Source organism: Nipponia nippon, unplaced genomic scaffold (assembly GCF_047370975.1).
Source record: "Nipponia nippon isolate SJK-2023a ecotype South Korea unplaced genomic scaffold, ASM4737097v1 scaffold_8, whole genome shotgun sequence".
Classification (NCBI taxonomy): Eukaryota; Metazoa; Chordata; class Aves; order Pelecaniformes; family Threskiornithidae; genus Nipponia; species Nipponia nippon.
Genome location: NW_028262402.1, coordinates 14,469,494 through 14,496,254, shown reverse-complemented (window position 1 = coordinate 14,496,254; position 26,761 = coordinate 14,469,494). Strand labels below are relative to the sequence as shown.

The following is a 26,761-nucleotide window of genomic DNA, read 5'->3' as shown; positions in this document are numbered from 1 at the left end:
TCAGGTACTTCATGAACTAACAAGTACCACTTCTGGAATAAAAAAAAAAAAAAATGCTCATTCAGAATGTATTAGCATTTTGTCAGTAATATGCCCTAGCTTGTCAAACTCCAAAATTTCCATTTCATTTCATTTCAGGGAAGTCCATTTCACAATAACATTTGTTTTCCTTGGAAGTTTTATAGTAAACAATGCTTTGGATGAGATCCTGGCCTAAGAGGACAGGTCTTCAAGTTGTGCAGACGCTCTAAAAGATGAAGACTGTGATTTTGGGGGTTCTTTGCAGTGTAAGGAGCCAGTAGCAGTAATGGTGGACAGCCTCATTTGGGATGTCATGATCAAAGCACTCTTTCTCTCCTTGACTGTAGAGGAGTTAGCTGGCAACTGGTGAAGCACATTTGGCCATGGACTGTCATCTCAGAGCACCTGTGTTGCAAAGTATGACCTGGTGTTTAACACTTAAACACATGGAAAAAATCACTGAGAATATACATAGTTTATTGTATTCTCTCTTTTGTATACATGTTTGAATGTTTTTGTTATTTAATGGGTTCACTTACAGTATTTGAGAACCCAGTAACTTCTCTGGGACTCTGTGCAAACTTTAAAAAGCATATTCAATGCTAATGTTCAAGTGCTGTAAAGTGAATGTTGGGTATTGATAAATTACATGTGATATTTATTATGGTAGATTCTGACCCAGAGCTAATGGAAATTACAGAGTATGGTCTGTATTTGTTGCCATTAAGGGCACTTGTTCTTAGTAGCACTTCAGGCTGCTCTTGTCTGATCTTTTTATCTGTTTAGTGGTTTGAGTTGCCTAAAGTCTTTCTAATTCCCATGATCATTTCCACTCCTGTAAGGACAAATACACTAGGCAGGGATCACAAGAAGCAAAGATGAAAAAAGGTAAAAAACTTGTAGTTAAGACTGGGGTTGTGGAAAAGCAGAATTTTCTTGTGTTGCATGCAAAACTGGAACAGAAAGTTGTAAGTTCTGTTCTCAGATCTGTTACCATTTCTCAGTGCCTATAAATAAATCAGTAATGTATTCTTGAGTTCCTTCATCAGTGAAGCAATGCTCAGTGTGTTACTGTTACCAGGAATTCAAGGGAATTTTTAGAAAATGAGCAAAATAAAGTGGCAGACTAGAAAGGAACATCCTGCTCAACATGCAAGTAATAGTTTGGCACCTAAAGGTTGTGGCCTGCTGTGTGCCGGAGTATCATATTGTGCTTATACATGTCTTGTTAGAACAGTTTCATTTAGCTCTCACAAAATCTTTCCAGCAGTTGGCCTCCCATAACTGTCAGAATGATTGAGTAATTTGGATGTCTTCCAAGGCTCCTTTTCCCAATAACCTAGATTGTTTCAGATTGAATATGTTGTGGAGAAAAACATTTGCCAGGAATTTCTGTTACAGGAACGGGTGGAAACATCACTGGACCTGACTCAAACCAGACAAGCATATGGTTTGCTACAAATTTATATTGGCAACTCTTGATCATAAGTGTCAAATTTAGGCATATTAACATTCCTGAACAATTTTAATGTTTGGCCTTTTGCATCATGGACAGTGAAATAATCTTCTGATGTCAGGTGGTTAGAAGACGGGCATCCCATGCATGTGGGCAGAACATGAAAGAATTCTACAGAGGTGTAACAAGGGAATGTTGGTGGTTGGCCTCATCTAGTGAATGGGGGAGTTGTCATCCTCATGGTGAGTGACAGGTATGAGGAGTGTGGCCATAAGCTTTGAGGGGACTCAGAGGCACAAACAAGTAATTTTTATGTTTGATGACTGGAACTAGAGGAGTTATATAAAAAAACCAACAGACTGGGAGGGAAATGATTTCTATCAGCACCATCCTGAGTAAGACTATATTGCATTTGTTGAAGCCCATGAACAGAACTTGAATTAACTGAGTTATGAATAGTTTGGGTTACATGGATAGGTAGGAAAAAACATATCAAAAAATACTATCTGGGAAGAATCTGCAAGACTTAGACACAGTCTGTTTTGTGGCCAGAGAGATCAGGGTCATAGATGAGACCCAGAGGGCAGGCAGACGTGGTAGCCATCTAGTAGCAGGTAGCAGGTAGTAGATGTGGTGGTGTTGAAAGAAGATATCTACAAGTAGGACTGGTCTGAAAGTGCTTTGGTCAGTAGAAATCAGGTGTTAAAAATCAAATCCAGTTCCTAAGCTATCTGCTAAAATGACTTTCCAGAAGCTCCACTCCTTCTCAGCGCACAAGGTGGCAGGTAGCTCTCCTACTTCCCCATCTGCTCTGAAGGTCCTCCTAGGCCTTACGGTAATAGGTTGCTGTCACCCTATCCTTTTCCCCTTTGCATCTGGAACTTCTGATGATTAAGACAAGTTCTTGTTGTGTATTTGCCCACAACACTGAATCACTGTGCAGCTTTCTCACCTTTAGTACATCCAGTCCAGGACAGCCTCAGGGGCAAAAGTCACTCACTTTGCTGGAGGTGTAGTCAGTCCGTTCAGGACCAATTTCTCAGTCTTAAAAATGTCCAGACATTCTTCCACTGTTGTAAGCATCATCACACTTTAAGAATAATATTTTTATTACACTTTATAGCTATGTGAAGGAATTGGATTACCTTGCAAAAGCTAATGACTTCACCATTGCTGAGATACTGTCTCAGAAAGAAAAGGAAAATCTGATGTAGGATATAGTGGAGCTGGAGGTCAGGCAACATCTGTGATACTGAATGCAAAAAAACATCCTCACTCCTGAAGCTGGTGTTAAAAACTGACTTATTAATAGTAATAGCAGAAGGAAGTCTGTAGTCCTTGAACAAGAAAATGTGGTCTCTTTAGCAGCCCACTTCATGCTTGCCTACCTAATCCAAGACCCATCAGTCAATAGGAGACTGCCATTCATTTCAATTGGACGTAGCAGAAAGAGGAGAGGTGGTGCACCTCCCCAGTGAAGGCTCTCGAGATTTAGAAAATATTTGAGATTTATAAAACAGTTGTTTAATTTTTTGTTCTTCATTCTTGCATTCAAGATGCTAACTTTTCCATTTTTTCTTCCCATAAATGTCATTTACAACCATAAAAATTTCCTTTTTTTTTTTTTTTTAGTTTTTGAAACTGAACGTTCAATTCAGATACAGTCCAGTGACAGTTTCTGGGGCTGTAGGGAAAAGACAAAATATCACAAGAGTCAGTTGTGCTGGTAATGACAAGTTTGTGTACCTAGTCAGTTTTTTTGGTTTTTAATAATGCTCTGTATGCTATCTGCAATGTGTTAGCTGATTCTTGTTATGCGTTCACAGATTAAAATCTGTCCAGGATTTCTTTTTAAACTGGAGGAGAGCATCACTCATTTAAAATCTTTGCATCTTCAAATGAAAGGAACCTCACCAACTGCAAGGCAGCGAAGATTTGCAGCCATGTTAACTCATACTGTGTTCTGCCTCTATCTTTTTTAGCCTAGAAAACATTGCTGAAATTATGGTCTTAAATAATTTTTGGTAATTTCACATGGTAAACTATTTGACCTCCACTGGGATTAAAAATCCATGCTAGCTGACGCTGTTAAAAAAGGAGCATGTGCTATATCAGTAATAGCAATGATGTGAGCCCTAAGTGCGAGTATTACAGTTTTTTCAGGGAGCTAAGCAGGCTTGAGATGCAAAAATGTAAATTCACTGAAGAATTCCAGATTTTAATGATAAAACATATGTGATAAATTGATCAGGAAGCTCCTGATGGGGAACGGGGAAAAAAAAAGAGCATGTTGATAGCATCTAACTGGTGGTACTCTCCTTACATTACCAGAAGGCAACAGATATTTTTGACCTATCATTTAATAAGAAAACGAGATACCACTTGAAGATAATTTTGTAACTTACATGTATTCGTTAGTATCCTTCTGCTTTCATCTTCTAGTTTACATTCTGGTTATAAACCTCTTGGATATATTGTAAGCAGTTTAAGAGCAAGTGGGTGAGACCAGCATGGGGAACATACTGTCAGCCACTGGAAGTTGCCTGAAGCCACTGAGGCCCAAGAAGTTTAGATTTCGTCTGTCACAGTGTCTGTTTAGTTTCCCAAATGAGGTCCCTGATGAACTTTTCTCCCCTACCCCACGGAGCATCACAGCAGTCTCAGCTCCTGTGTCCATCCACGGCCCCTTCGTCCTCTACCAAAAAAGCTCTCCTTCCTGCTGCCAGCATTATCTCCCCTCCGAGGTGGCCTCTTTCCCGTTTTCTTTCCCGAGAGGCAGGCGTGACAGTGCCACCTGTGCTGAGGCAGCCACAGTTATGCGGAGGTGCACGTTGGTGGGGCTGGCCACGTTGAGCTTGCCTTTCTGAGCTGCAGATGCTCCTTCTGGTGCAGCAGCCAGAGGACATCAGCAGCAAGGGCAGGGCCTGGAAGTGGTTTTTCATCACTTGCAACGATCTGTTCCTCCTGCCTCCTCAGCCTATTTCTAATTTGTACCTATTCAGTCTGCAGACCAGTAGCCTTCTGAATTAAAATGTAGCCAGCGTGGCCCACACAATATATCACATCACTGCTATGTTGGACTGCAGAGAAAAATAATTGTCTTGCACTGACGTGCTGAATACACCATACTAAATTTGGCATCATTGCACAGGACTCCTTATTTTCAATAATAAATATAAATGACTCAGCTCTAGAAGCAGCTTTTTATGTGTCAGTTGGTTATTCTTTTCATGGAAAAATCGAACCTGCCTGTACTTCAAGTATGTGAACTATGGCTGATTGTTCATAGATGTATTTTAACAAATTAGACTACTATGAAGTAATTCAGTCTTGTCATGGAGAATATCTATCTAGCAAATGTACAATAAGCTGTAGAGCCAGTCCCTGGAGTCCTTCTCCACTGAAATTTATATGACCCTCTGCTGCTGCTGTCCTGTTTAGGGGTTAACAGTGCTTCCATTTTAAAATCAGCATTTTTAAGAATTCAGTATGTAAACATGACTGTGGCAGAAAATTGTAATATGTATAGATGACTTAGGTAGAGGGCCTTTTGTTTTCTTGCCTTCTGAGTTTTTTAAAAAATATATCCATATCTGATCCTTTGCCCACTTTTTTGATCTAAGTAAACATGGTAGAGACTGCTGGTTGTGGGTGACATTTTCTGTAGTCTATAAAAAAAGTTTGCAGTTCATGTAGCTGCTGTTTTAAACAATCTGCATTTTTTAGGAAGTTGACAGGAGAAGCTGGATGATCCAGTGGCATGGAACTAAGTCTGCTCCTTTAAAATTTGAAAATTTTGCTACCTGGGGTCAGGACCTAAGTTTGTATTCAGCTATCCACTTAGCCTTTGACTTTGTTCAGCAGGATGTGTACATGTTCCAATAAAATCAATGGCATGAATTGAAGCCCATTTTTTATGTCTTGCTAAATAAAGATACTAAATCTAGAATAAGACCCTGGTTTCCGGGCCAAGTATGCAGTGGAAGTGAACTGGAGCTCACAAGAGGGGAACCTGCCCTGTTCTTGGTGTGGTGCATGCTAATTAGACAGCTATAATCAGTCAGAAGGAATTGAAGCACCTGATTTCCTGTTCCTGCATTAAAAATTTGAAAGAAGCATTTCTGGGAAGAACGGATCATGACAAAATTACCTGTGATTACAAGGGAGGGGATCTGATAGTACAGGTGCACTCTCAGAGTCCAATTGATTGGGTCATGATCCAAATTCAAATGAAACCCATTCATGTCATTTCAGCAGATTAGTACAGTCTTCTGTGCTGCCCTGACCAAACTTAAAACAGATAAGCTTGTTTACAAGAGCTGGTCACATGCACCTGTATTTATGAAACTGTGCATGGTCTATGTACATCTACACCAGTCATTTTGGTGTTAGTCCACGGCAACAAATTCCACTGACATGAGTGGGACCAGACATCCAGCCTCCCACTTGCCTGTCTCTAATTTGTCAAATATAGGGTGTTTAAGAACTACTCTTCGTCTCTGTTCTGTTCTGTATTGCTAGTGTGGCTGTCACAACTTCATTCTGCTTTTCTCTTCTCATTTGCAGCCTTTGGCACTGTCTTTTTCTAGATGCGTCAATGTAATAGAAAATTTATATTTTTGCTGAGGGAATGATTTCTTGCATTCAGTTAGAGAAGAAGAAAATGATTTTGCTCTGAAATGTATCAGTATTCTAGTATCAGTGGTATAACCTCTAACCTTTAAAATACGTATGTCATGGTGAGTGGAATTCTAGAGGAAAAGCATTTCCTTAAGTGGTCTTAAATCAAGAGCTGGCCTTGGTATTTTTTTTTTTAAATTGAGAACAAAGTTTGGGTTGAAATTGTTGGGTTTTACCAAGATCTAATAACGGTTTTAGAGTTCTGCAGAAGTGTGTTATTCTAGGTGTACAAACTGTCACGTTGCTCTACAAAAATACAACATTGCTCGACCAAATTGCTCAGGATTTGCCAATCTGACAATAGTACGACAGGATGATCAGATTCTTCAAGAGAAGCTGATCATAAACACAACATGCACTTTTAAAACTGTGTATTAAACTTGCTTACTGGCACGGTTCAGTCATATTTAGAATAAAGACAATCTTACATGTCTTCCTTAGATCTGTTATTCTTCAAACCTAGTTTCATTGCTTTGTTTTAAACATTTTACACACATCACAGTGACTTTCATAGGAAAATTCTGGTTTTAGCAGGTTAGATAGAAGAAAGTAAGTTTGGAGGTTTGAGAAAAGCATCCTGTATAGAATTGAGTGAATTGCTATAAAGCCAAGGGTACCCTGAATTTCAGTATTCTATTTGCTTAGCTTTCTCCTCTGACAACAGGGTGACTGATGTGGCCTCCAAGTTAACTTAATTTTATTCATTTTCTAGAATCCTTATTCCTGTCATTTACATACAGTTAGTCAAAATGAAGGCCAGGTGCTGAAGAAACCATTTTTGATTAAAAAGGTGCACACAATACATAAAGGATACATGCAGAAGACATCAGGAATAGTTATACTGGCAGTTACACTCTCTTTATTACAGTGCCTGAAAGTGATAACCATGACTTGGCCAAATCTTGCACTTATGTCTTGCTTTTATTTGCTACTAGCACCTTTTTAACTAGGAACCTGGTTTTCCCCTGGTGGAGCATCGGGTCCCTGGTGAGGCTATTGAAGGTTGGTACAAGGAGAAATATACAATTTAAATGTTGACCTCTGAGAGCAAAGACTCTCATTGGTGTCAGTAGATATTGCACCTGCCTGTAAGAACTTCAAGATTTGGCTCAGAAATATTGTACAGTTTTAGGGGCAGAAGAAGGCTAAGTAATGGATCAAGATATAGGTGACCTGTGTAGTTTCCAAAGTATTAAATCAGTCTCCTACTTAGTACCTATAGGTCTATTGAGAAAAATATTTGGGGATGTAGTATTTACGGTGATGCTACAGCATCCACTTCACTCAGTCCTTCTCATGACAAGGTGCTGTGTTGCTGTGTTGCCCTTAAACTCTAAATGTCATCGCTCATGGAAACCCTTCACATCTTCACAGCACTTACACTCATGCTCCTTTTTATTATATCCACTTGTTTGAATGTTGCAGTGGCTTTCTTGGTCTCTCTTCTCATGACCTGCTAAACAGTTTTCCCACTGACATCCCAACATGGAAGAATTACCCAAGAAAATGGCTGCAAGTGCTATCCAAAAGCATGTTGTGTTTTGCCGTGTTAAGCTGCATGGCTCTGAAAGATGGCCATAGCCAAGATAAATGTACCAAACAGATAGTTCTTCACTTTCCTGTCTTTTAAGCTCTACATTGCTGGGAAGAAGGTTTCTTTTTGTTGTCTGTGCTGCTGCTGCTTGTCTGACATAGACCTTGGGGCTTTTTTAACCAACACCTTCTCCAGAGAAAAAAAGCCTTGGTAGGACCCCAGGGTACTCTTTGAGCTAAATTCAGTAAATAATTTTGTATGAAAAAAAATGCTGGAAACAATGAAATGTTTTGTGTAGGTACTTTTGAAGTTAAACATTTTGCTTCAAAACTAACTTTTGTTGTTATAAAAGTTCTATTGAAAAAGATAACCAGAACTGAGTCAAATGAAGTACTTTGATTACTTGAAATAAGTCATTTGAATTTGACCACAAGACCCAAAAATACTGATTTCAAGTTGCCTTGAATAAGTTTGTGTGGGATTTGGCCAACCAACCAGGAAGTCTCTTGCAGAGCAACTCTCAAAGAGCAAACATACACACTGTCTTCACTCTGGTGAAGAGCAAAGAAACTCTTTGTTGTTTTCTCTCATTTCAGATTGAAAGTGCTTCTTTCCAAATGCAGGCAGCAAAACATAATGAGCTCTGCTATTCCTCAGCTCACTTTAGATAGCTCACATTTCCTTCCCCATATGAGTTAAGATGCTTATCTATATCACTGCTGACATCACTGTGGACTGTCTTCTACAGCTCCTAGAGAAATGTGAAAGTGGCAAGTAAAATGGAAGCAGTCTTGTGTGATTATTTTCTGGAAACTTAGTGTGGAAAAAGGCAAGATTAGCTGTTTAGCAGATGGATATAGCAGTATCAGTGCAATTCTCATCTGGTGTTGCAAAAGAACCATCCTTTTCCAAACCAGTTGTACAATTGCTGATGCTGGAACAGAACTGGTGACAATCTTAAACTTCCTGCAAGGTGGCTGGCCAAATATTTCTTTCACTTACCTCTGCTAAGGTACCTGGAGTTCATTGGCATTGCATAAATATAAACAAAACCAACATTAGTTTTTGATCTATTATTAAATTATACAAATAATTGTTTAACCCTTAACAAGGAAAAAGAAAAGTATCAAAAGCCTTTATCTAGGATACAGAAGGCAAGAAGCATTGAGAAAGATGTAGCAAGAATAGCCTGGAGAGTGCTTAATATTTTGGTTTGTTTGTTTCCATATACTGCTAAGTGATTTCAATATTGCCTTCCTGCACAGGAGCTCTATGGAAGCAGAAGGAATTGTTTTCTAAGTGCAAAAGCTTTCTATACACCTACAGTAATTACGTGCAGATCAGCATTCAAATTATGCATGATTTTTTACACAAACATATCTTGTCATTTACTCTTGTAAAGGCTGAAGGATCATTTATATCTTCTGGATGAACTCAGCTTTGCTGTGAAGACTGGCCCAATGCAGCTTTATTTTATTTTTTTATTATTTTGAACATCAGTGAATATTTAAGCAAAAAATGGACAGATTCATTTGAACAATATACTGATTTGTGATCACAACATTTTGATTTAGTGAAGAGTTCTTCACTGAATTCAGTGTTCAGTATTTCACTGATTGCATTTCAGTTCAGATTTAAAAAAAAAGAAATAAGAAATACTACTTGAGGAAACCAGAATGCCCCTAATTCTGTGTCTAAAATTTTTAATGGCAACAAAATGAATTTATAAGTCCTTGCAAAGTGATTTGTATGAGTCAGATGTTACCAAAGCTTTTAGACACATTACTTAAATTAAGGGTCTTAACTATGGTAAGGGTATACACAGGAGCAAACCACTGAGTGAGAAATAAACAAGAAAAACTGTGTACATAAGCAATAAAACTGTTCTGCTTTTTGCTTTGCTTTTGGCTTATGGTGGTCATACTGGGACATGAAGGTGAAGATTCTGAAATATAGTCTCTATACATGATATCCACCTAGCTCTACTGGAAATTGTACCAGATGATTGCTTTATAATTCTTCATTTAATACTTGTTCAATTTTATTGGAAAAACAGTAGTTGAAGGAGTAAGTATAATAATAGAATAATACATTTGTTCAGCATGCAAATGTGATCAGCATTATTAATTCCCACTACTGTAATTAAATGAGGGGGACAGCTTTTAAAACATTAGCTAAAAGAGAATTTATACGAAATGAACTGCAGCTGATATTCACAAAGTGCGAATAAAACTCATCTATTGTGCTTGGAAATGCACAATTTTATTGGTTTAACTTGTTTGAATATATAAGATCTAGAGAAGAAATTACAGTGCTGTGACTTGGAAATACTAAGCTCTGTTTTGCCTTGGAGGGATTCAGATTTTTTTGTTTTGCAAGATGTACCATATCTTCTATGAAAGTATAATCGCATATGATCTTGAGTCATGACTGAATTTGTTCAGTATTTCCAATAAAGTTGTATTTTTATGAAAACTGCAGAAGTTATCTATGCTGTATGAATATAGCCTTGCACTTCTATCAGTGGGTTTAATGATACTGAGTTGCTGAATATTGCTAAGTCCTTGCAGTTCATCAGCAGCTTAGTGTAAGGTATTCCTGTGTACACTCTTGAACTACAGTAATTACTCTTGAGTTGTAATAAATACAGGGTAAAAGTCTTTAGGTGGATGCTCATCGGAGAGCAAATGTGGTGCTCTAAGTCCTCCTTTTACCTAACAGTAGCCTGTTCTTGTCCCTGAGAGTTAAATTAGTTGCAGAAAATTTTCAGGAATCAAAAATGAATGGTCGTGGACAAATCCAGGGATAAAATGGGAAAGATGATCATAGTGAGGAAAGTTTTATCCTGGAGCCCCAGGGTTTTTACATGAGAACTGTTGAAGAGCTTAGCAGTTAGGTAAGAGTTACGTGTCTGAGGAGACAAGATGGAGGCAACCTCAAGCAGGCCTGAAATCAGCACCACATTTAGGTGAGATAATGTGAGTTTAAGATTGTGTTTTCCTAATCCTTTCCTCTGCCTTTTTCTGCGGATAAGTTTATAAACATTATTTCCTGGGACAAGGATGCTCATCTGCTGCGTGTCTGTGGTCAACCTGTGTCAGAGAGATATCAGTACTGATGACTAGGGCCATGTGGATCCAAAGAGTGAAGGTACTTGTAAAAAAAAAAAAAAAGGAAGTGGATGTTCAGTCTAGAGGGGAGTAAATGGAGGGATTATTCTCTGAAATACTCAAGTGTAGGCATTTTGACTCTTTTGGATTTTCTGCATAAGCTTTTCCCCACGACTGCTATCTCATTGTGAGATCCATCAACAGAAGCATCAGGTCTGCCACTTGAAATGATTGTCCTCATGAAGCCCAAAGGTGCAGTCTAGTCCTGGACCAAAATACGTAGCTAAATAGTTAACCTTTACTTTTAAATTGGGTGATGTTGTAATATCCGTGTTTTTTTCTGCAGAGTTTGATTTTTTCTAGAAACCTTTTTGCTAACACATAGGAAGTCTGTTATCATCAATATCGAGCAGGGCACTCAAAGAGATTAAATTGCAGTTGAGCAAGGCCATATCTGGATGTTTAATCAGAAAGATGTACAAAACAATATCAACAAACCACAGCCATTTCCTTGCTCATAAAAGCTGCAGTTTTCCAGAATTTACAGAACTGGCAGCAATCCAATCAGAAATCACTGAAGTAAATGACCATAGCTGTTCTTCCTCTTCTGTACCATGTGCTGGGTAAAAGCAGTTTGTGTTTCCCACTGTTTTCACTGGCACTTAAGTCACAAGAAACCCAGTCACAACTACACCACAGCTAGAGCCCTTTCAACTTATAGCCACTCAAATATGAGGCAAATGAGTGAAATGGAGAAGATCTGTTCCGTACTGGACAGCAACAGTCAGAACTGATGGTCGTAATTGTTTTTCACAACACAGTGGGGTTTTATTCATTTTGTTTGGGATGAGGGGAGGTTGCAAAATAATACAACTGAAAAGGCAAGAATTACTAGCTAGCCTAGCTAGTAAACTAGCTGCCTTATGGAATGGCAGCAGGGATGAGCCTTGAATTCTAGCTCTATGACTATAGCCATGGCTATTAACTTCTCTGTTGATGGACCAGCTACTGAACCCACTTTACTGCTAGATAAGGTGCTGAGGTGCTAGCAGTGAAGAGTTTGCTTTACATCTGCAGTAAGGAATCTTTCACTGCTGAATCTGGATATAGTTATTCAGGAAAATCAAGCAAATAGCTTAGACTGCTTCTCTGTGCTGGGCAATGTAACACAGAGGGATCTGCTGAATTTTTAGCTGGCTTTTGTTCACAAATCAGCAAAAGGAGGTGCATAACCACTGAGTAACATTTACAATGAGGTGAGTGGCAGCTGTTCCCCTTCATATGATTCCTTAATGTCTGCTTTGATGCTGGACAAAATATAAATTACAGGAATTAGATAAAATTAAGTTTTTTAAGGTATGGTTTCTAGTTCTTCAATTCATTGCATATCCACCCAAGCTACTAATGCTCTCATGCCTAAACCTCTTTCTAACCTTCCTCCAAAATGACTGATTTACTACTGAATTGAGGTTGGACTCCAGCCTACCCTGTGAAAATGAGTTTGCTTCATACAAATGGTTATTTCTTAGAAACTGCTAACTTTGCCTTCCTCTTGCAGTTTTTATGTAATTTCCTGTATGTAGATGTCTTTTTCCAAATACCAAAACAATGATGAAATTGTCTTTTCCTTCTTGAAAGGGAAAGAAACAATATTAAACATTGTCAACTTTTTTATTTTAGGAGTGCTTGGCTGTGACTAGGACTCTTCGTGTCTGTTTTCATAATATTTTCTGTTTTTTCAACTTTCTGTATGGCTGGCATCATCTTAACCCTGGCAGACAGTTCATATTCTTACATGTACATTTTAGAGTTCACTTCATGGGTTGGATTTTTTGGGGGGTGGGGCAAGGAGCAGGTTTGTTTTCCACCACCCTGTGATGGAGTGAGTTTAAACTGTGTAATACCATTCAGGGGAGGGGGGGAGAAAAGAAAAAAAAAAAAAAAAGAAAAAACAGGAAAAAAAAGGAAAAAGTTCTGCAGTAAAAACAAGGAAGCATTTTATCCTAGATAAATTTCTTGAGCTGCTAATAATGGCAGAGGACCTCCAGCTGGATTTTGTTTGAGCAGGGATTAGAGAGGGAGAAGCAGCTAAGTGGGCTTCACTCAGGAAGGGCTACGTGTAACTTCTGTGGGTCCTACTAGGCAACTTTTGGTTTGTGAAGCCTGCCCTCAAGGGGTTGTTTTATTTGGATTTAATGACTCATGTAGGCTTGTGGATGAGCTTTGTTTTCTTTACTGAGCCAAAGGATGCTGTTTGATCCTGCAAAATGAAAGGGAATGCTTCAAGTATCCTTCTACATTCTAGAAATCAAAGGATTGATTGAATCACTTAAAGAAGGGCAGGAAAGATAAGTGCTGTGACTATGTTGCAAAGATAACTGTTCTGTGCGTCCTCCTGCCATGACTATAAAATGACCCTATTGATACCTAAGGCCCACATAATGTGGTTCAGGGATGGCTGAATCACATTGTTTTCTAACAGTTCATCTTCAGGCAATAATTTGTTTTATTTCCACTTACATGTTTGCTTTTCCCAGACATTGGAAAAAACCAGTCTTGACTTCAAAACATATGAGTAGCGGGTCAGGCAAAAGGGCATGTTGCTACTGTCCTTCTCCCCTATTGCCACTCTGCAAAGGATCTCTCTGTTCTTTTCTTTGTTTTCTTGCATAAACACATCTCCTCACTGCCACCACTGTTCTGCCGGCCTCTCCCGGCACTGTGTTCATTCTTCCCTGATTTAATCTCTTCACATACACAGCTGATGAAAGAGTCTGTCTTTATCCAGCAGCTCTATAAATCATTAAGTAGGCTTAGACTGACATATAAAACAGCATGAAAGATAAGTTAAGAGACTGTGATGAACTTGTTCAATACAAGTCATAAGGCTTCTTCTACATAAATAAAAATAAAGAAATTAGCAGAAGGTTTTGGCATTCCTAACTGATGGGCATTCAATGGAAGCTTGCATAGTCATCCAGAGGTACGGGAAGTTGAGTGCAAGGTGAAAGACATTGCAGAAAATAAAATTTAATGCAAGGCTTTGTATTCAGCAGGGAAAACCAGTGACAGGAAAGGGAAGAGAAAGCTTTTGTGATTTGCCCTGATCTGAACTTCTTTGACTTACATGTGACATGGTTTGAGTAACTTCTGTTTCAGAAGACCAGCAGACCAGCAGATAAGTATCAGTCTAGCATGGGTGCAAACATAGAATCTGGACTGGATCATCGATGCAAAGGGGGAAGCTCTAGTATCTGCAAACTATTTTGAGAGGAATGTTCCTTAATGAAGGCAGCATCTGACAGTTTGCTTCTTATAGATGACACTACGTTTTCTACTATAGATATGGACCTTGTACCTTCAATAAGAAGCTGCATTGCTTTTTTTAAAAAAGATAACAGTACACAACAAACAAATAGTTTTTATTTAAGTATCTTGAAGATATATGCTGCAGTTTGTCCAGGAAGAAATATTAGCCTAAGCCGGCAAGGCACTAGCATACTACTCTTTCAAATGGTGCCCACAAACTGGGAACTATTTATTTAAAACTCTGGACAGAATTTGCTTGTTCTGGAGTTTCTACCCAAGGCCTAGCTGCTAGAATTGTATGAAAATTTCAGAAGTCAAGTTTAAAAGGTTATTATCCTGCACTTATTTTTGAAGTTAACCCTGGAAAGTGTGGACTGCTTATAGCTGATGCAGTGATGTCTATTCAAAAAGACAAGAGCATTCACAAAACAGAACTGCAGCAACTAGGAGGGCAGAAAGATTACTGACCCCACCTCTGCCAACACACCAGATTAACTTTCTGCTTTGGCTTTAAATTTATGGGTGGCAGGAGAGGGGCAGGAGATTGGACATCTCTTGCATGTATTTTTTGTTCTTAAACACTGCTTCCTCTGCAAAAGGTGCATGCCTCCTTCACCTGACTTTTCCCTCTGAGTTTGTAATCTGGGTTTCTTGGCAGGAAAAAGATTATATTTGTAGCTGCATAATAAAATTTCACACATAGTATGTCACAAATACATAAATGAAGCTTTATCAGGTGTTTAGTTTCATGTCCAATAATGAGAGTGCAAATCTTCACATTGTTGACATAGATCTGATATGAGTGGAGCATTGTGTGTTTGAAATGCTGCCTTTGGTTCCCCAGAGTCTGAGAGAGGCATTCATGTCCTGGTTTTATGCAATGTACAACCTGAAGACTTTCTTTAATTCCATATGGACATATCTGGATATGGTTATTTTAATTTTTTAAGGAAGTGGATCTGCTGGAGCATAAGATCCAGTCAGTTTTCAAGTACTAGGTTGTTAGCATGGTGCGATCCAGCTCACTTTGAGCCAGAGTTTTAAGGAAAGTCAAATGCCTTCCACATATAGGTAGCCCAGTACAAAAAAAATCCCCTGGTGTTATCTCATTTAGCAAAGAGCACATAAAGGCTTGTGGTAAGCATATCTCGATCATCTGAGATGTGAATCCGATTGCAGGTACCTGGATAAACATAACCTTACTAAAATAATTGTTACAAAAATGCCCCCACAACAGAGATATATGTGCCCTTTGGGTTACAGAATATGTTATGTGTTTGACTAAAGAAAAATATGATGTGGAATACCACTGTCTTCTGAGTGTGCTGATTGGCCATTTTGTGTGTGTGTGTGTGTTCATCATCAGTGACCATTTCTTCTCCCAGGAGATGCTGTCAGAAAATGTCACAAGAAAAGAGGAAAACGTGTCACCTAGCAACCAAAGCTTTATAAAGAAAAGTTCCACACTGACCAGCAGAGACAGAGCGAGCTGGGGAGTTGGGCGGGGGCATGAGCAGCAGTGAAAAGGCTGCTTGTCTGCTGCTCTGGAGCTGACCACAGCCCTGTTATGGTAGGTGCTCTGGGCACAAAGTTCGTCTCAAAGGAAGTTTGGAGTTTCTGTCGAACTGGCTTTCATAGACCTTGGTTTGCAAAATAGGACATTGGGTTACTTTTTCCTGACTTTCAAATATGGATTTGAAAATGATAAAATCTCAAATTGTGATGGGGATCTACATTTTAATTTTATAATGGCAAAAAGTAAACTTGAGAGGAAAGGACATTATCTCTCTTTCATCTATCTCATTTATCTCTTTTATCTTTTCTTACCATTAACAAAGACCAGATTAGCAGATATTACTTCTATTACCTGGTTAAGCAGAGAGGAACATTTCTCTTTTGACGTCTTTGAGAAATTAAGTGATTCAGAGTTAAGATTACTTGCCCCCTCCAGGTACTGCAAGGAAGCTAGGGAACAGTAAGAGACGGACTTGTTTACGGGGGGAAACGAAACATCCTGGAAAACATTAATACACCTGAATTAACACAACACTGAACAGGGTACTGTGCTTTATCTGAGCAAGGAATACAATGTTTAAAAACAGGCCAGTGGACTGCGGTTGAAAATTAGAGGACAATACTTCTGTCACTTCTGCTGCGCAGGCTTGCACATGGTCCGTTTTCCTCCCGCCTGTGCTTGCATGACAGTATGAGTGGGTGTAATAGCATGGAGAGGATGTGAGTAGGATTGATCTGGCATGCTATGCATGCGAGGCACACACAACTGCTGCTGTTTTATTCCACCACTACACCAACAGAAACTGCCCTTATATAGACACTTCTGGCTAAGGTTTTTACAGTCAGGGATACAATATACTTTATTATAACTGCATGCGTTTCATAACCTGCAGATTTCATAACCTGTTAAGAGTGGCATTGCAGTATGGCAATTTTATTTCTTTATGTCTTCTTTTGGTTCTGTGGTGGGAAGGGAAGCTCTGTTTTTTTGATTTTTGCAGTCATGTTTGAGCATTTGTCAGTCTCTTTCCCACTGCTGTTTGTCGTGTTGAGTCCCTGCCTCCACACCCTCCTCCCCAAATTCATAGCGAACACCGAAAGAGAAACCCTGAACTCGCGTGTTGCACCCTGATAACCGATCCCAGAGCTGGAACCGGCAAAATGGTGCAGCAGAACGGGGTGGCGCCCACCTCGCTGCGGGCCACCCACCCTCCCCGGCCCCACCGCCGGCCGGCCCGGCTCCGGCCGCCCGACCCCGGCAAACACCGCAGCGGTCCCTCCAGATCGGGATGCCACTTCTCCCTTCGTGAAGTTTTCCCCCCCGTGGAGCTCAGTCCCGCCGTTCCTGGGGCTGCGGGCGGCTGCTCTCCCGGTGACCGCTTGCGCCAGGATGCTTTTAGTGAACTCGCCGGGCGCCCGCCGTCCCGGGCCGGCCCCGGGGCCCGCTGCCTGCCGGCGGGGAGCGCCCACGGGCCCGGGGCAGGCGGCCGCCGGCCGCGCTCGGCTCGGCGGGGCCGGGGTCGGCGCGACCCCCGCCCGGGGCGGCTCCCTGCGCCGCGGCGGCCGTCGCCGTGCCCGCCCCCCGCTCCGCCCCGCCCCGCCGCGCTCCGCCGCGCTCCGCCCCGCCGGCAGCTCCGGGCCCGCCCCGCCGGAGGCGCCCCCGCCGCCCCTCCGGGCTGGGGGGAGCCGCCGCCGCCGCCGCTGCTGCTGCTGCTGCTGCTCCAGTCCGGCCCGGCCCGGTGCGGCGGGGAGAGGAGGGGAGGAGAGGAGGAGGAGAGGGAGGGAGGGAGGAAGGAAAGGAGGGGAGGGGAGGGGAGGGGAGGGAGGTGAAGTGAGGTGAGGTGAGGTGTCGCCGCCGCGAGCCGCCCTGTCGCTTTGCTTTCTGCAGCCGGTGCGGAGGAGGGGGCAGCCCCCGGCGGGCGTCCCGGCATGCTGAAAGTCACCATGCCCTCCTCCTCGTCGTCATCCTCATCCTCCTCATCCTCCTCCGGCTCCTCGGCCGCCGGCCGGCCCGGGTCTGCCGCGCCCGACTACTGGATCGACGGCTCCAACAAGGACACCCTGGCCCACTACTTCGAGCTGGAGTCCGAGCTGGGACGGTGAGGCCGGCGCCGGGACGGGACGGGGCGGCCGTGGGGCGGGGGGTGCGGCCGCTGCGGCGCCTTCCCGGCCGGAGCGGCGGGGCCGGGGCTGGCGGGGCTGCGGGGCTGGATCCCCTCCCCGCCGGCACTGCGTCGCTGTGGCGAGAGCGGCAAAACTTTGGTGTGTGTGCAGGGCGTGGGGAGAGCGTGCTGGCTCTCCCGGCATATCGGCTTTCGAAGGAAAATTACACCTCCCGGGAGCCAAGAGGTGCAAATCCCCAAAAGAAACGAGTGATTTTCAGGAGAAGGCATCAGTCCATCTCGGTAAACGCAGGTCCACACGAGCAGCTTTATGTTACTCAGGTTACCTTTATACTTGCAGACTCTAGACCTAATACTGTATCAGCTGAATGGTGGGCATCACTTCGAAAGCACAAAAATGCCAGCTTATTCACAGCCTCACTTCATACGAGTCTTTTTATCGTTATCGCCATTATCGGCACCCTTAGACCTTGCGCTGACAAAACTCCCACCCGAGACGGGAGTCTGTCAATAGGCCTCTGTAAGCAGAGTGTTTTCATTGGAGTGCAGTGCAGACGAGTGAGCTGGTATGTGTTCATTCATGAATTCTGCACTACTGCACTGATGCTTCTGCCGGGCAACTTAAAGGTCCCAAGTGTTCAGGCTTTTTAAAACAGAACTCCAGTGTAACACGCTGTTACCTGTATCTAGTGCGCAATTTTTACTCTCTAAATACAGTTGTTGGTTCATGTTCAATTTGTGGGTAGAAAATAATGTGAAAAAAATAGCGGAAAATGACAGCTTTTTTAAGGGTTTACAGTAGATTACTTAAATCTGTAAGTCAGTAGGTAACAAATAGGAACTGTTAATTTTGCCGATGATAGAGTATTACAATCCCGGATGACTGTGGGAAATTTCCAGGTAATAACATGGTTGCCTTGGTACAATATTTTGCAGAAAGGGCATGCAGTGAAAGTTATTGCTACAAAGCATACCTGTGCTTGCTGTGCTGTAACTGATAGGGGCTGGAAAAGCTGTAGAAAAACAACATAGTATCATTCTTGGCTTGCTGGCTAGGTTTTAAGCATCTGCTGCTACCTTTTTGCCGCTGTTGCTACTCATGCTAACCAGGTTTAAATAGGCATAGATTTATGTACGCTTGCCACGTTTATACTTGACTTCACTGTGAACCTGTGCAGAAACATAAAAATGTAAAGCAGGAAATATTGTCGTGTCCGTTTTGTGTCCAGCATTGACAAAAAAACCCCCGTGTGTACCGCTGAATAACAGCAGTTGATACCAGCTCTGTCACCTGGATTAATACTGCTATGTGTGGTCTGTCTAGAATCCTTTCAGCATGTGTGCTGTGGGCTTCATTTAAGAGTAGTCCGTATTGGTGATACATCATGGGTTTATTGTGTAGCTTTGGAAGGGGTTTTAAAATGTGAACTCTCCTGTCTGAGGAAGGAAGAGTTAATGAAAGCTGAGGTGCAGGGGGTTTTTCTACCTTGCAAGGTGAGACAGTAGATGCTGAAACCCTAACAAAAGGTTTGAATAAGGAAGATAACCACACCCAACTACGGTAGAGATGCAAGCCACTAAGTCTGCTCTGCTGTTGGGTAGAACTAGGAAATAAGATTTAAAACAAAAGCACAAAGAAAACACAAGATAAGCGCCATCTTAATCAAGGACCATGAGGTAGGGAAGGGAGAGAGAACTCAGAGGGGTACATGCTCCGAGGGAAAATTGCACTACCAAGTATGGCAGTAAGATCTCGGTCCTCAGGTCCCAAGGGTAGCTTTGAGATCTTTTCAGTGCCAGCATCCAGAGTGCTGATGCTTATCTCAGACCCCCTCTGATAACCCAGGTGTATCTTAGCAAATCTAGAAGGGAGATCCAACAATCCCGCTTGGTTCCTAAGTTTAATATTACACTTTATTGTTTTCTCTTGGTAACCTTGTCTCTAACCTTTTAATTTTGGAGATGATTTTGAGCATATCTACAAAAAGATATTCATTGCTTAGGTTAGTGGTGGTGAAAGTTTATCAGGTGAGGCTGAAAAATGTGGGTATGTGATCCCTTTAGATGCAGTAAATCAAAATAATATACTGAAATAACAAGGAGGAGACACTGTCCTAAAATATCTTTAGCAAATACAGGGATTGGAAGATGTCTTTTGTCAGACTGCAAAGACCTGCATTTGGACAGCTGTTGCCAAGTATGGGAGGTCCCCCTTGGAAGGAGTGCCCTTTCTGCAAAGTATGTCTGACAAATCCCTAGGCCATCATAGTCAGTAATTCTTGCTTGTATGACCAACTAAGGAGTCATGGGAGAAATGGGGGAAAGTCCTGCTAGCAAGAAAAATAATAAATGTCTAAAAGCTCGGGTAGGAGTAAACAGTCATCTTTCAACAAGTTCAACGGGCATCATTCAGGTGTCTGTGCTGCTCAACATGCTCATAAATAAAGGGACTGAACAGTGATATCTGGGGGTCTTACAAAATTGTTGAAGGTTTTAAAGACAGTGTTGCCTATGAAGAATTGCAGACTGACATCAGACTGATAGGGCCTTTAAAGGATGGATGAAATTCAGTTTAGATAAATAAAATGGGAGTGGAGGAGAAACCACTTGGTTCTTTTCTTTTCCTAGTAATCCTGTAGCGAGGTTAAGACAGAGATCTCTGGAGACACATGTGGCATGGACAGAACATCTGGTTAGAGGTGCTTGTTTCCTGTGTTCTTTGATGCAAGCTTTGCAGGGCACCTGACAAAGCTAGCAAGTCAAAAATGAACCACAGGAGGTAAGGCCATTTCAGCACAGTGTGCAGTTAAGTGGTGGAATTCCTGGCTGTTGTATGCTATGGATGCTGAAAGCTTACAGGGGTTTAACAGGCAAGTTTACATTCAGGAAATCCATTAAGACTGATTAAACATGAAGATACTAACTATTGAACTGTAAGTTGTTGAACGTTATGAGAATATTATTTGACAGTATTGATAGAGGTTTGCTCTATTCTTACATTCTTCTTGAGGCATCTGTGTTTGGCCACTGTTAGGGACAGTATTCTGGGCTAGACAGGCTTTTATTCTGACCCAGAACAGCTATTTTTATGTTCTACTGAATGCCTGGCTAGTTCACCTTCCTTTTAGTCCATTTCTGACTAGACAGTTTTGTGTGTACCATGTAACTGGAGTTCGAAAGATGAAATTTTGGTCTTTGTTTTACGAAGAGTATCTGTACCTTCTCTGAAGGTTGCAACATTGGTCAATTGTGGACATCACTGGAATTTTGTTCTGAGTGTATTTCATCTAAAAGCTTATTTTCCACACTCCCTTGAGAAAAGATTTTAATAATTTTAAGTTCTAAACTTGTATGTTCCTTAAAGACTAAAATCTTTTGTTAGCCTTATGTTACCCATGCTCTATCTTTTGGTACAGAGTTTCTGAATTCAGGAGTGGTCTAAAAATGGTATTTGAGTGAAGAGGCAATTCAGTAACAATTTTTTTTTGATACTCAGCAATATTACGTAAAAGGAATTTCTCTTTGTTGGAATTTTAGTTATGGAATTTTACTTAGCATGCACTCCCTTGCCTAACTGCTCCAAACTACATAACTATTTGAGTTGAAACTGTCTAATGTTATTATTGTAGGTGTATTGCAGATCTATTAAATGATCAAGAGCTGCTGGAAGTATTTCCAACCAAATCCTTAGTGCTTTCTTTCAGTTTCAAAGGTTAAATAAAATAAAATAATGATAATTAAAAAAAAAAAAAGTCAAACAAAACCCCAGAAAAGTTACAGACATTTTTCTTTGTGTAAGAATGATAATTCAGCATCTTCCAAGGTTACCTTTTCCTTCATGGGCAGTCTTTCAGTTGTGTGATTCTTGCTGAGGACCTGAAACTGAAAGGCGCTCAGTACTTGCAACTTACCTTGAATTGACAGTGTGAGCTGAATCATAGGTTGATTCTGTCCTTGAGTTCTTAGCACAGAGAGAGTTTAAATCCAATGTGTGGTTTGAACTCAAGATTTCAGTGTGCAGAATGATGTCTTACCCTGTCAATCCTATTTATGAGTGCTGTTATAGTAGCATCTACTTTTGTAGTGGCAGTAGTAGATGAAATCAGGTAACTCCTTTGTATAAGCATCATTTTGTAAGAATGGATTGTTTTTGCACTTGACACTTTGCAGTTCCAACAGTTTTTGCTTTGAAAGTATGCCAATTATTTTCCCTTCCATTCCTTCATTAAAAAAAAATGGGCCTTTTTTCTGTTCATCTCAAGAGTCATTTGTTATACAGACAGTTTGCCATGTTTATTTTGGAAATCACTTGCTCATTTTGCTTTGGGGTGCATTTAAAGTAGGTCAGTCCCTCCTTCAGTAACACTTTTGCTTCCTTGCTTGTGACTTTTAGTACTGGACCTGAGGATTTTCCAAAGACATGCAGGCATGCTGCTGACAGCACATGGTGCTAGCTGTCTGAATGTAAGTGTGGAGTGCTTAGCTAAATGATAAGAATTATGTTTGAGCAGAAACTGACTGTGTCGATTTGCCTGTCCTCTGGGTCACATCGTGCCACGAGCTGCAACTTGCTTGTTACCGTCAGACCTTCAAGCAGCAAGCACTTTCATGCAGGCAGTTCCTGCTGATAGGGAAGGTTGTTGAAGAGGTGGGTCTGAGGCCTCATTTGGGACTGTTGTAGTAGGTACATTGGACCTTGCTTTGAGGTAGGAAGATAGGAGACACAGAGGGCATGGTGTCCTTTTGGTGCTGGCCAAGGTGGCAGGTGGATGTGGAGAACGGTCTTCATGCATTGCACCAGCCAGCATAGCTGTAGTTGAAGATTTTAACTTCTTTTTCCTCTTGAAAGTGTTCTGTCCACCTCATCTTTTTCCCTTGAAAAATGTCCTAAGCTTTCAACTGCAGGCTCTTCTGTGGTGAACACATGCTTTGCTTTTTCTACTGAAGCAGTGCTGTTGTGGAGAAGACAATCCAATGCTAAATTGGCCAGAAAGAGGATGTTAGATTTTTGTTAAGCAAGACACTGCTCTAAGAGGGGGGAAGTCAGTCCCTAACAAAATGCATGTTGATCTACAAAGAGTCATAAATAAAAATTAATACCAAGCAGTGAATGTTTTCTGTGGGAGCTCTATAGCTTCTTAACCCAGTGTTCCGGATGAAATTACTTGCCTGGGTACCAGGAACCAGAACTTGCAATGTATAGCCTGGGTTTTGACAACTAAAATTCTTTAGTCAGTGCACGTAGAGTATTTTCTTCAGTTTTATCTGGGTCAGTTCAACAACTGGTTGATTCAGAATTAAAAAACAGGGTGTTGAAAAAGCAAGAAAGGAAAATTTCCTCTGCTATTCTGTAAATAAAAAACAATTGAGAGTAGGCATACTATTTCGCTTGAGGTTCTCTAATCATGGAGAGAAATGGGCTCTTAGGGTAGATATTTTGAACCTTGCCATGGGAGATTGTTACTGATTCTGTTGTCCAAGTGCCTGTCATCTTAGGCATTAAGTTACTTGTCTGATCATTCTGTCTCTCTGCATGTTTCTTAGTTAGAAAAAAAGAAAGCATTTTTTGAGTATTTGTTGGCACAGTTGACATTCCATTCTTGTTAGAAAATGAGTTTTAAGTTTTACAGACAGTTGTTCAAATCCTTTTACAGTTGGGATTTGTGGCAAAACCATTGTTCTGCTGCAGCCAGGAGTTTTGCATTGCACTGCAAACTGAACACCTGCTTTACTAGGTCTCAGAAAACGGATGATAAAAGATGCATTTTTCACAATGGCTTGTGTGTATATCTGATTCCTGTTAATACTGTGACTGAGACATTGTTTCCATCATGCCATGATGGAAAATAGGTTTGTTGATTCCATCAGCTATGGACAGCGCTTGTGGACAGTCATGTCAGAGAAGCTAACACTATTGTAGCCGCGTTCTATTCAGGAATATGTTAGTGCTTGTTTCTGTGGAAGAAACTGCCCTGCTACCTCTGTAAATAAACAGATTACTGGGGTTTTAGTACAATCAGTAATATCTAAGTCATAACTGTATTATATAAAAAATAGTTTGAAACAAGTTTTTCTTCTTCTCCTAAATATGAACTTAAATAGACTACTGATACTGCATTTATCTACCTATTTCCAATTACAGAAGCACTGAGATTTTATTTGTAATGTTGTATTGCACCATTCCTGTTTTTTAAATGGCAATTTGTGGGTGTGTCTACAGTGAAGTTTTAGTTTGGATTGGGAGTGACTTTTGTGAAATGAATGTCCCAATTATCCCCTCTTCACTGTGCTTTACTTTGCATCAAGGGGTGTTCTTGGAGCACACAGAGCAGACTGAATGTAGCTGAACCAGAAGATGCAGCTGTTAAGAGCATTTAATCCACCCTAGCCTTTTGTGAACATTCAGTTCACAGGACCAGATCAGAGCTCATCTGACGTAAAACCTGCAAAAAGTTTGTGTATTGATATCAGCACGTTGCCACCATCTGTAACACTGATGTGCTCCTACTGCACTGCACTACTTGCTAGTGCATACCTAAATTATATGTCCTAGTGATACTGTATTTGAATCTAACTGTAGTTAATGGGCAAGTTCATTAACAGGATGCTTGTGATATCATGCATTCAATATAATGCACAGGTCAATGTCTGTCTGCTCAAGTTTTAATTCACTTGGAAGCTTAAGGGAATATATATTATATAAATCAAAATTCAGTACTTAGAGTGGGCAGTGAAAGAGTAGTTAGTTGTTACAGAGTATTGCATTATCTCTGTAGTCCTATTAGTCTGTGTACTGAATGCACTGTTCTGTCAATAAACTGAGCCATTACCTTTTTTCTATAAAAGCAGTGCTGGAGCAGTTTTGAATAGCTGGAATGAATGGATGACCATTCTCTGTAATTTTCACAGTTTTCTTGTACTTAAAAAAGAGCTATTAATAATGAAAAGTTATATTAGAGAATTGTTATTTCTTTATTTTCAAGTTATTCTGTCAGACACTGCATTTTCGTCATTGGTTTTGGCTATCTTTTTTAATTAAAAAAATTACATTTCTAATGGAGAAGATGAATAGCTCTTGAAGTAAGTACTCTTAAGAATACTGAAGAAGTTTTTTGCACACGAAGCTTTTAGGAGTTGAAAGTAATGGTATCATTTGTGTTAATATGAGAATTGTCATACTTGAAAAACATTGCAGTAGTCTGCAAGGGGTCGGATATAACGAAGTCGTTCTTTTAGCTTGTTGCAGAGACAGTACATTTGAAATTGAATAAGTATTTTCAAGTTCAGTTGAAAGCATTTCCCTAAGTATGATTGTGTAATAAGCCTATAAATTCTGGATGGAGGGCAGGTAAATTTCCTGAAGCCCTGTGGATGAGAAGCAAATACGTGTTCATGGGACTGTGTCTTTAGGTGTGTGTCCAAGTGTGCATAGTATTGTGTAAGGGATTGTAGTGGACACAGTGTCATAGGCAGAATTCTACCAGTAACAGATGTTTAAATGCTTGTTCACATAGTAAATAGCCACATTTGAAAAGACCACCAATTACAAATGGTGGTCAGTGAAAAAATGCTCACTGTTTGCTATAGCATGTGCCCCACCTGTGGAAGTCCAAGTACTTGCTCGGAAGGACTACCTATCCTCTTCAGTCACTCAGATCAAAGAAGTTTTGTCTTCCTGAATATTGTCTGAAAAGGTCAATCAGGAAATTAAAGAAAAAAAAAGTCATCCCCAGCCCTAGTTTTGTTTATAGTCCAATGAATTGAGCTGGCTTTATCACGGTAAATCTGAATGATTCTTTTGTGGTCTTCTGCTAGCCAGAAGATTGGCCAGGCTTTGGGAAAGCTGTCTTCTGACACTGCGCGTTGTGTGAAAATAAGTGCATAGATTTGAATATTATTTTCATTGGTGTACGTACAATATGTGTGAATCATTAGTAGGAGTTAAGACTGCATAAAAAGAAAGAACATGTACTGCCTTGTGCTTTCACAATGAAGCAGAATTTAAACATATAAACATGCATATTTGCTGTTGACTTCTTCATTTAGGCATTCTTACCATGCTTTCTCTCTTCACAATAAGCAGACCTTTATTATCTGAACAATCACTAATTTCACAAGGGATATTCTTTTTACAGTACAGTGATGCTCATTCTGAGAAACGGTAACCAAATGTTCTGTGTATTTCCAAGTGGTGATGATGCTTTTTGTTCTTGGTTTGTGTGATGTCTTTTTCAATATTTATTGTTTCCCTATCTACCTCCTCCATCTTTTTAAAAAAATGGGTAAGAATGACAGCTTTTACTAGTCATTGATACCTTGGAAATACTCTTACATTCGTTGTTAGTAATCCTTCATTTGCCCTTACGTTGTCAGTGTCCTCAGCCAGTCAGTAATAATAGAAAATGTATTTTAACTTCCTCGTTACTGCTCTTAAAAACTAAACTTGTCTCTAATTTATGAGGAATTTTTTTTTCTTCCTTGTTCTTTGGAGCCTGAGATAGCAGGTCTGTGAAATCTGAGCTGGCAAATCATTAAGAATTTAATTTAGGAATTTTTGTGTTGTGAAAGCTTGTTGTTTTCTTGTTGTTGCCTTTGCCTTACTTTTCTATCTCCATGTTAAGAAAGGTCTTTCAGAGTGACTCCTCTTTTGGCAAAAGTGCACAGGATGTGTTTTCCCAGAGTCTATCTGTGTTAGCTTTTAAACCTCTAGAAACTCCTCTGAACAAGACAAGAAAAGCATACTTCTTCCTTGCTCTGTTCCAAGACTGCAGTTTGTTGCCTGTGATGCTTTCCCAGCTCTTTCTGACCTAGGAAATAGGATCTTTTTCAGAACGTAAATGCATGTTTTGTTGTGATGGGGTTAGTAGGGAAGATTCTGCTCAGAATGACATCTTGGCTAACAGCATGCTTTGGAGCAGCCCAAACGTACTGTAACTTCTGAGGATTATACATCTCAAGGACAGATTTACATTTCCCTTGAGTTTACTGGAGTGTGTAGGAAGGTTGTGGTCAT

The 26,761-nt window shown here is 40.6% G+C and overlaps 1 protein-coding gene across 1 annotated transcript in view; it reads left to right on the top strand.

Moving 5' to 3' along the window:
• Nucleotides 1-17,269: 17,269 nt before the first annotated feature.
• The window catches only part of CAMK4 (calcium/calmodulin dependent protein kinase IV), a 172,047-nt gene continuing 162,555 nt past the window's right edge, over nucleotides 17,270-26,761 (top strand). Inside the window, exons 1-2 of the mRNA XM_087742172.1 lie at nucleotides 17,270-17,364; nucleotides 17,514-17,724. Coding sequence (XP_087598298.1) covers nucleotides 17,555-17,724 — 170 coding nt within the window. The 5' untranslated portion in view covers nucleotides 17,270-17,364; nucleotides 17,514-17,554. The remainder of the gene's footprint in view (nucleotides 17,365-17,513; nucleotides 17,725-26,761) is intronic.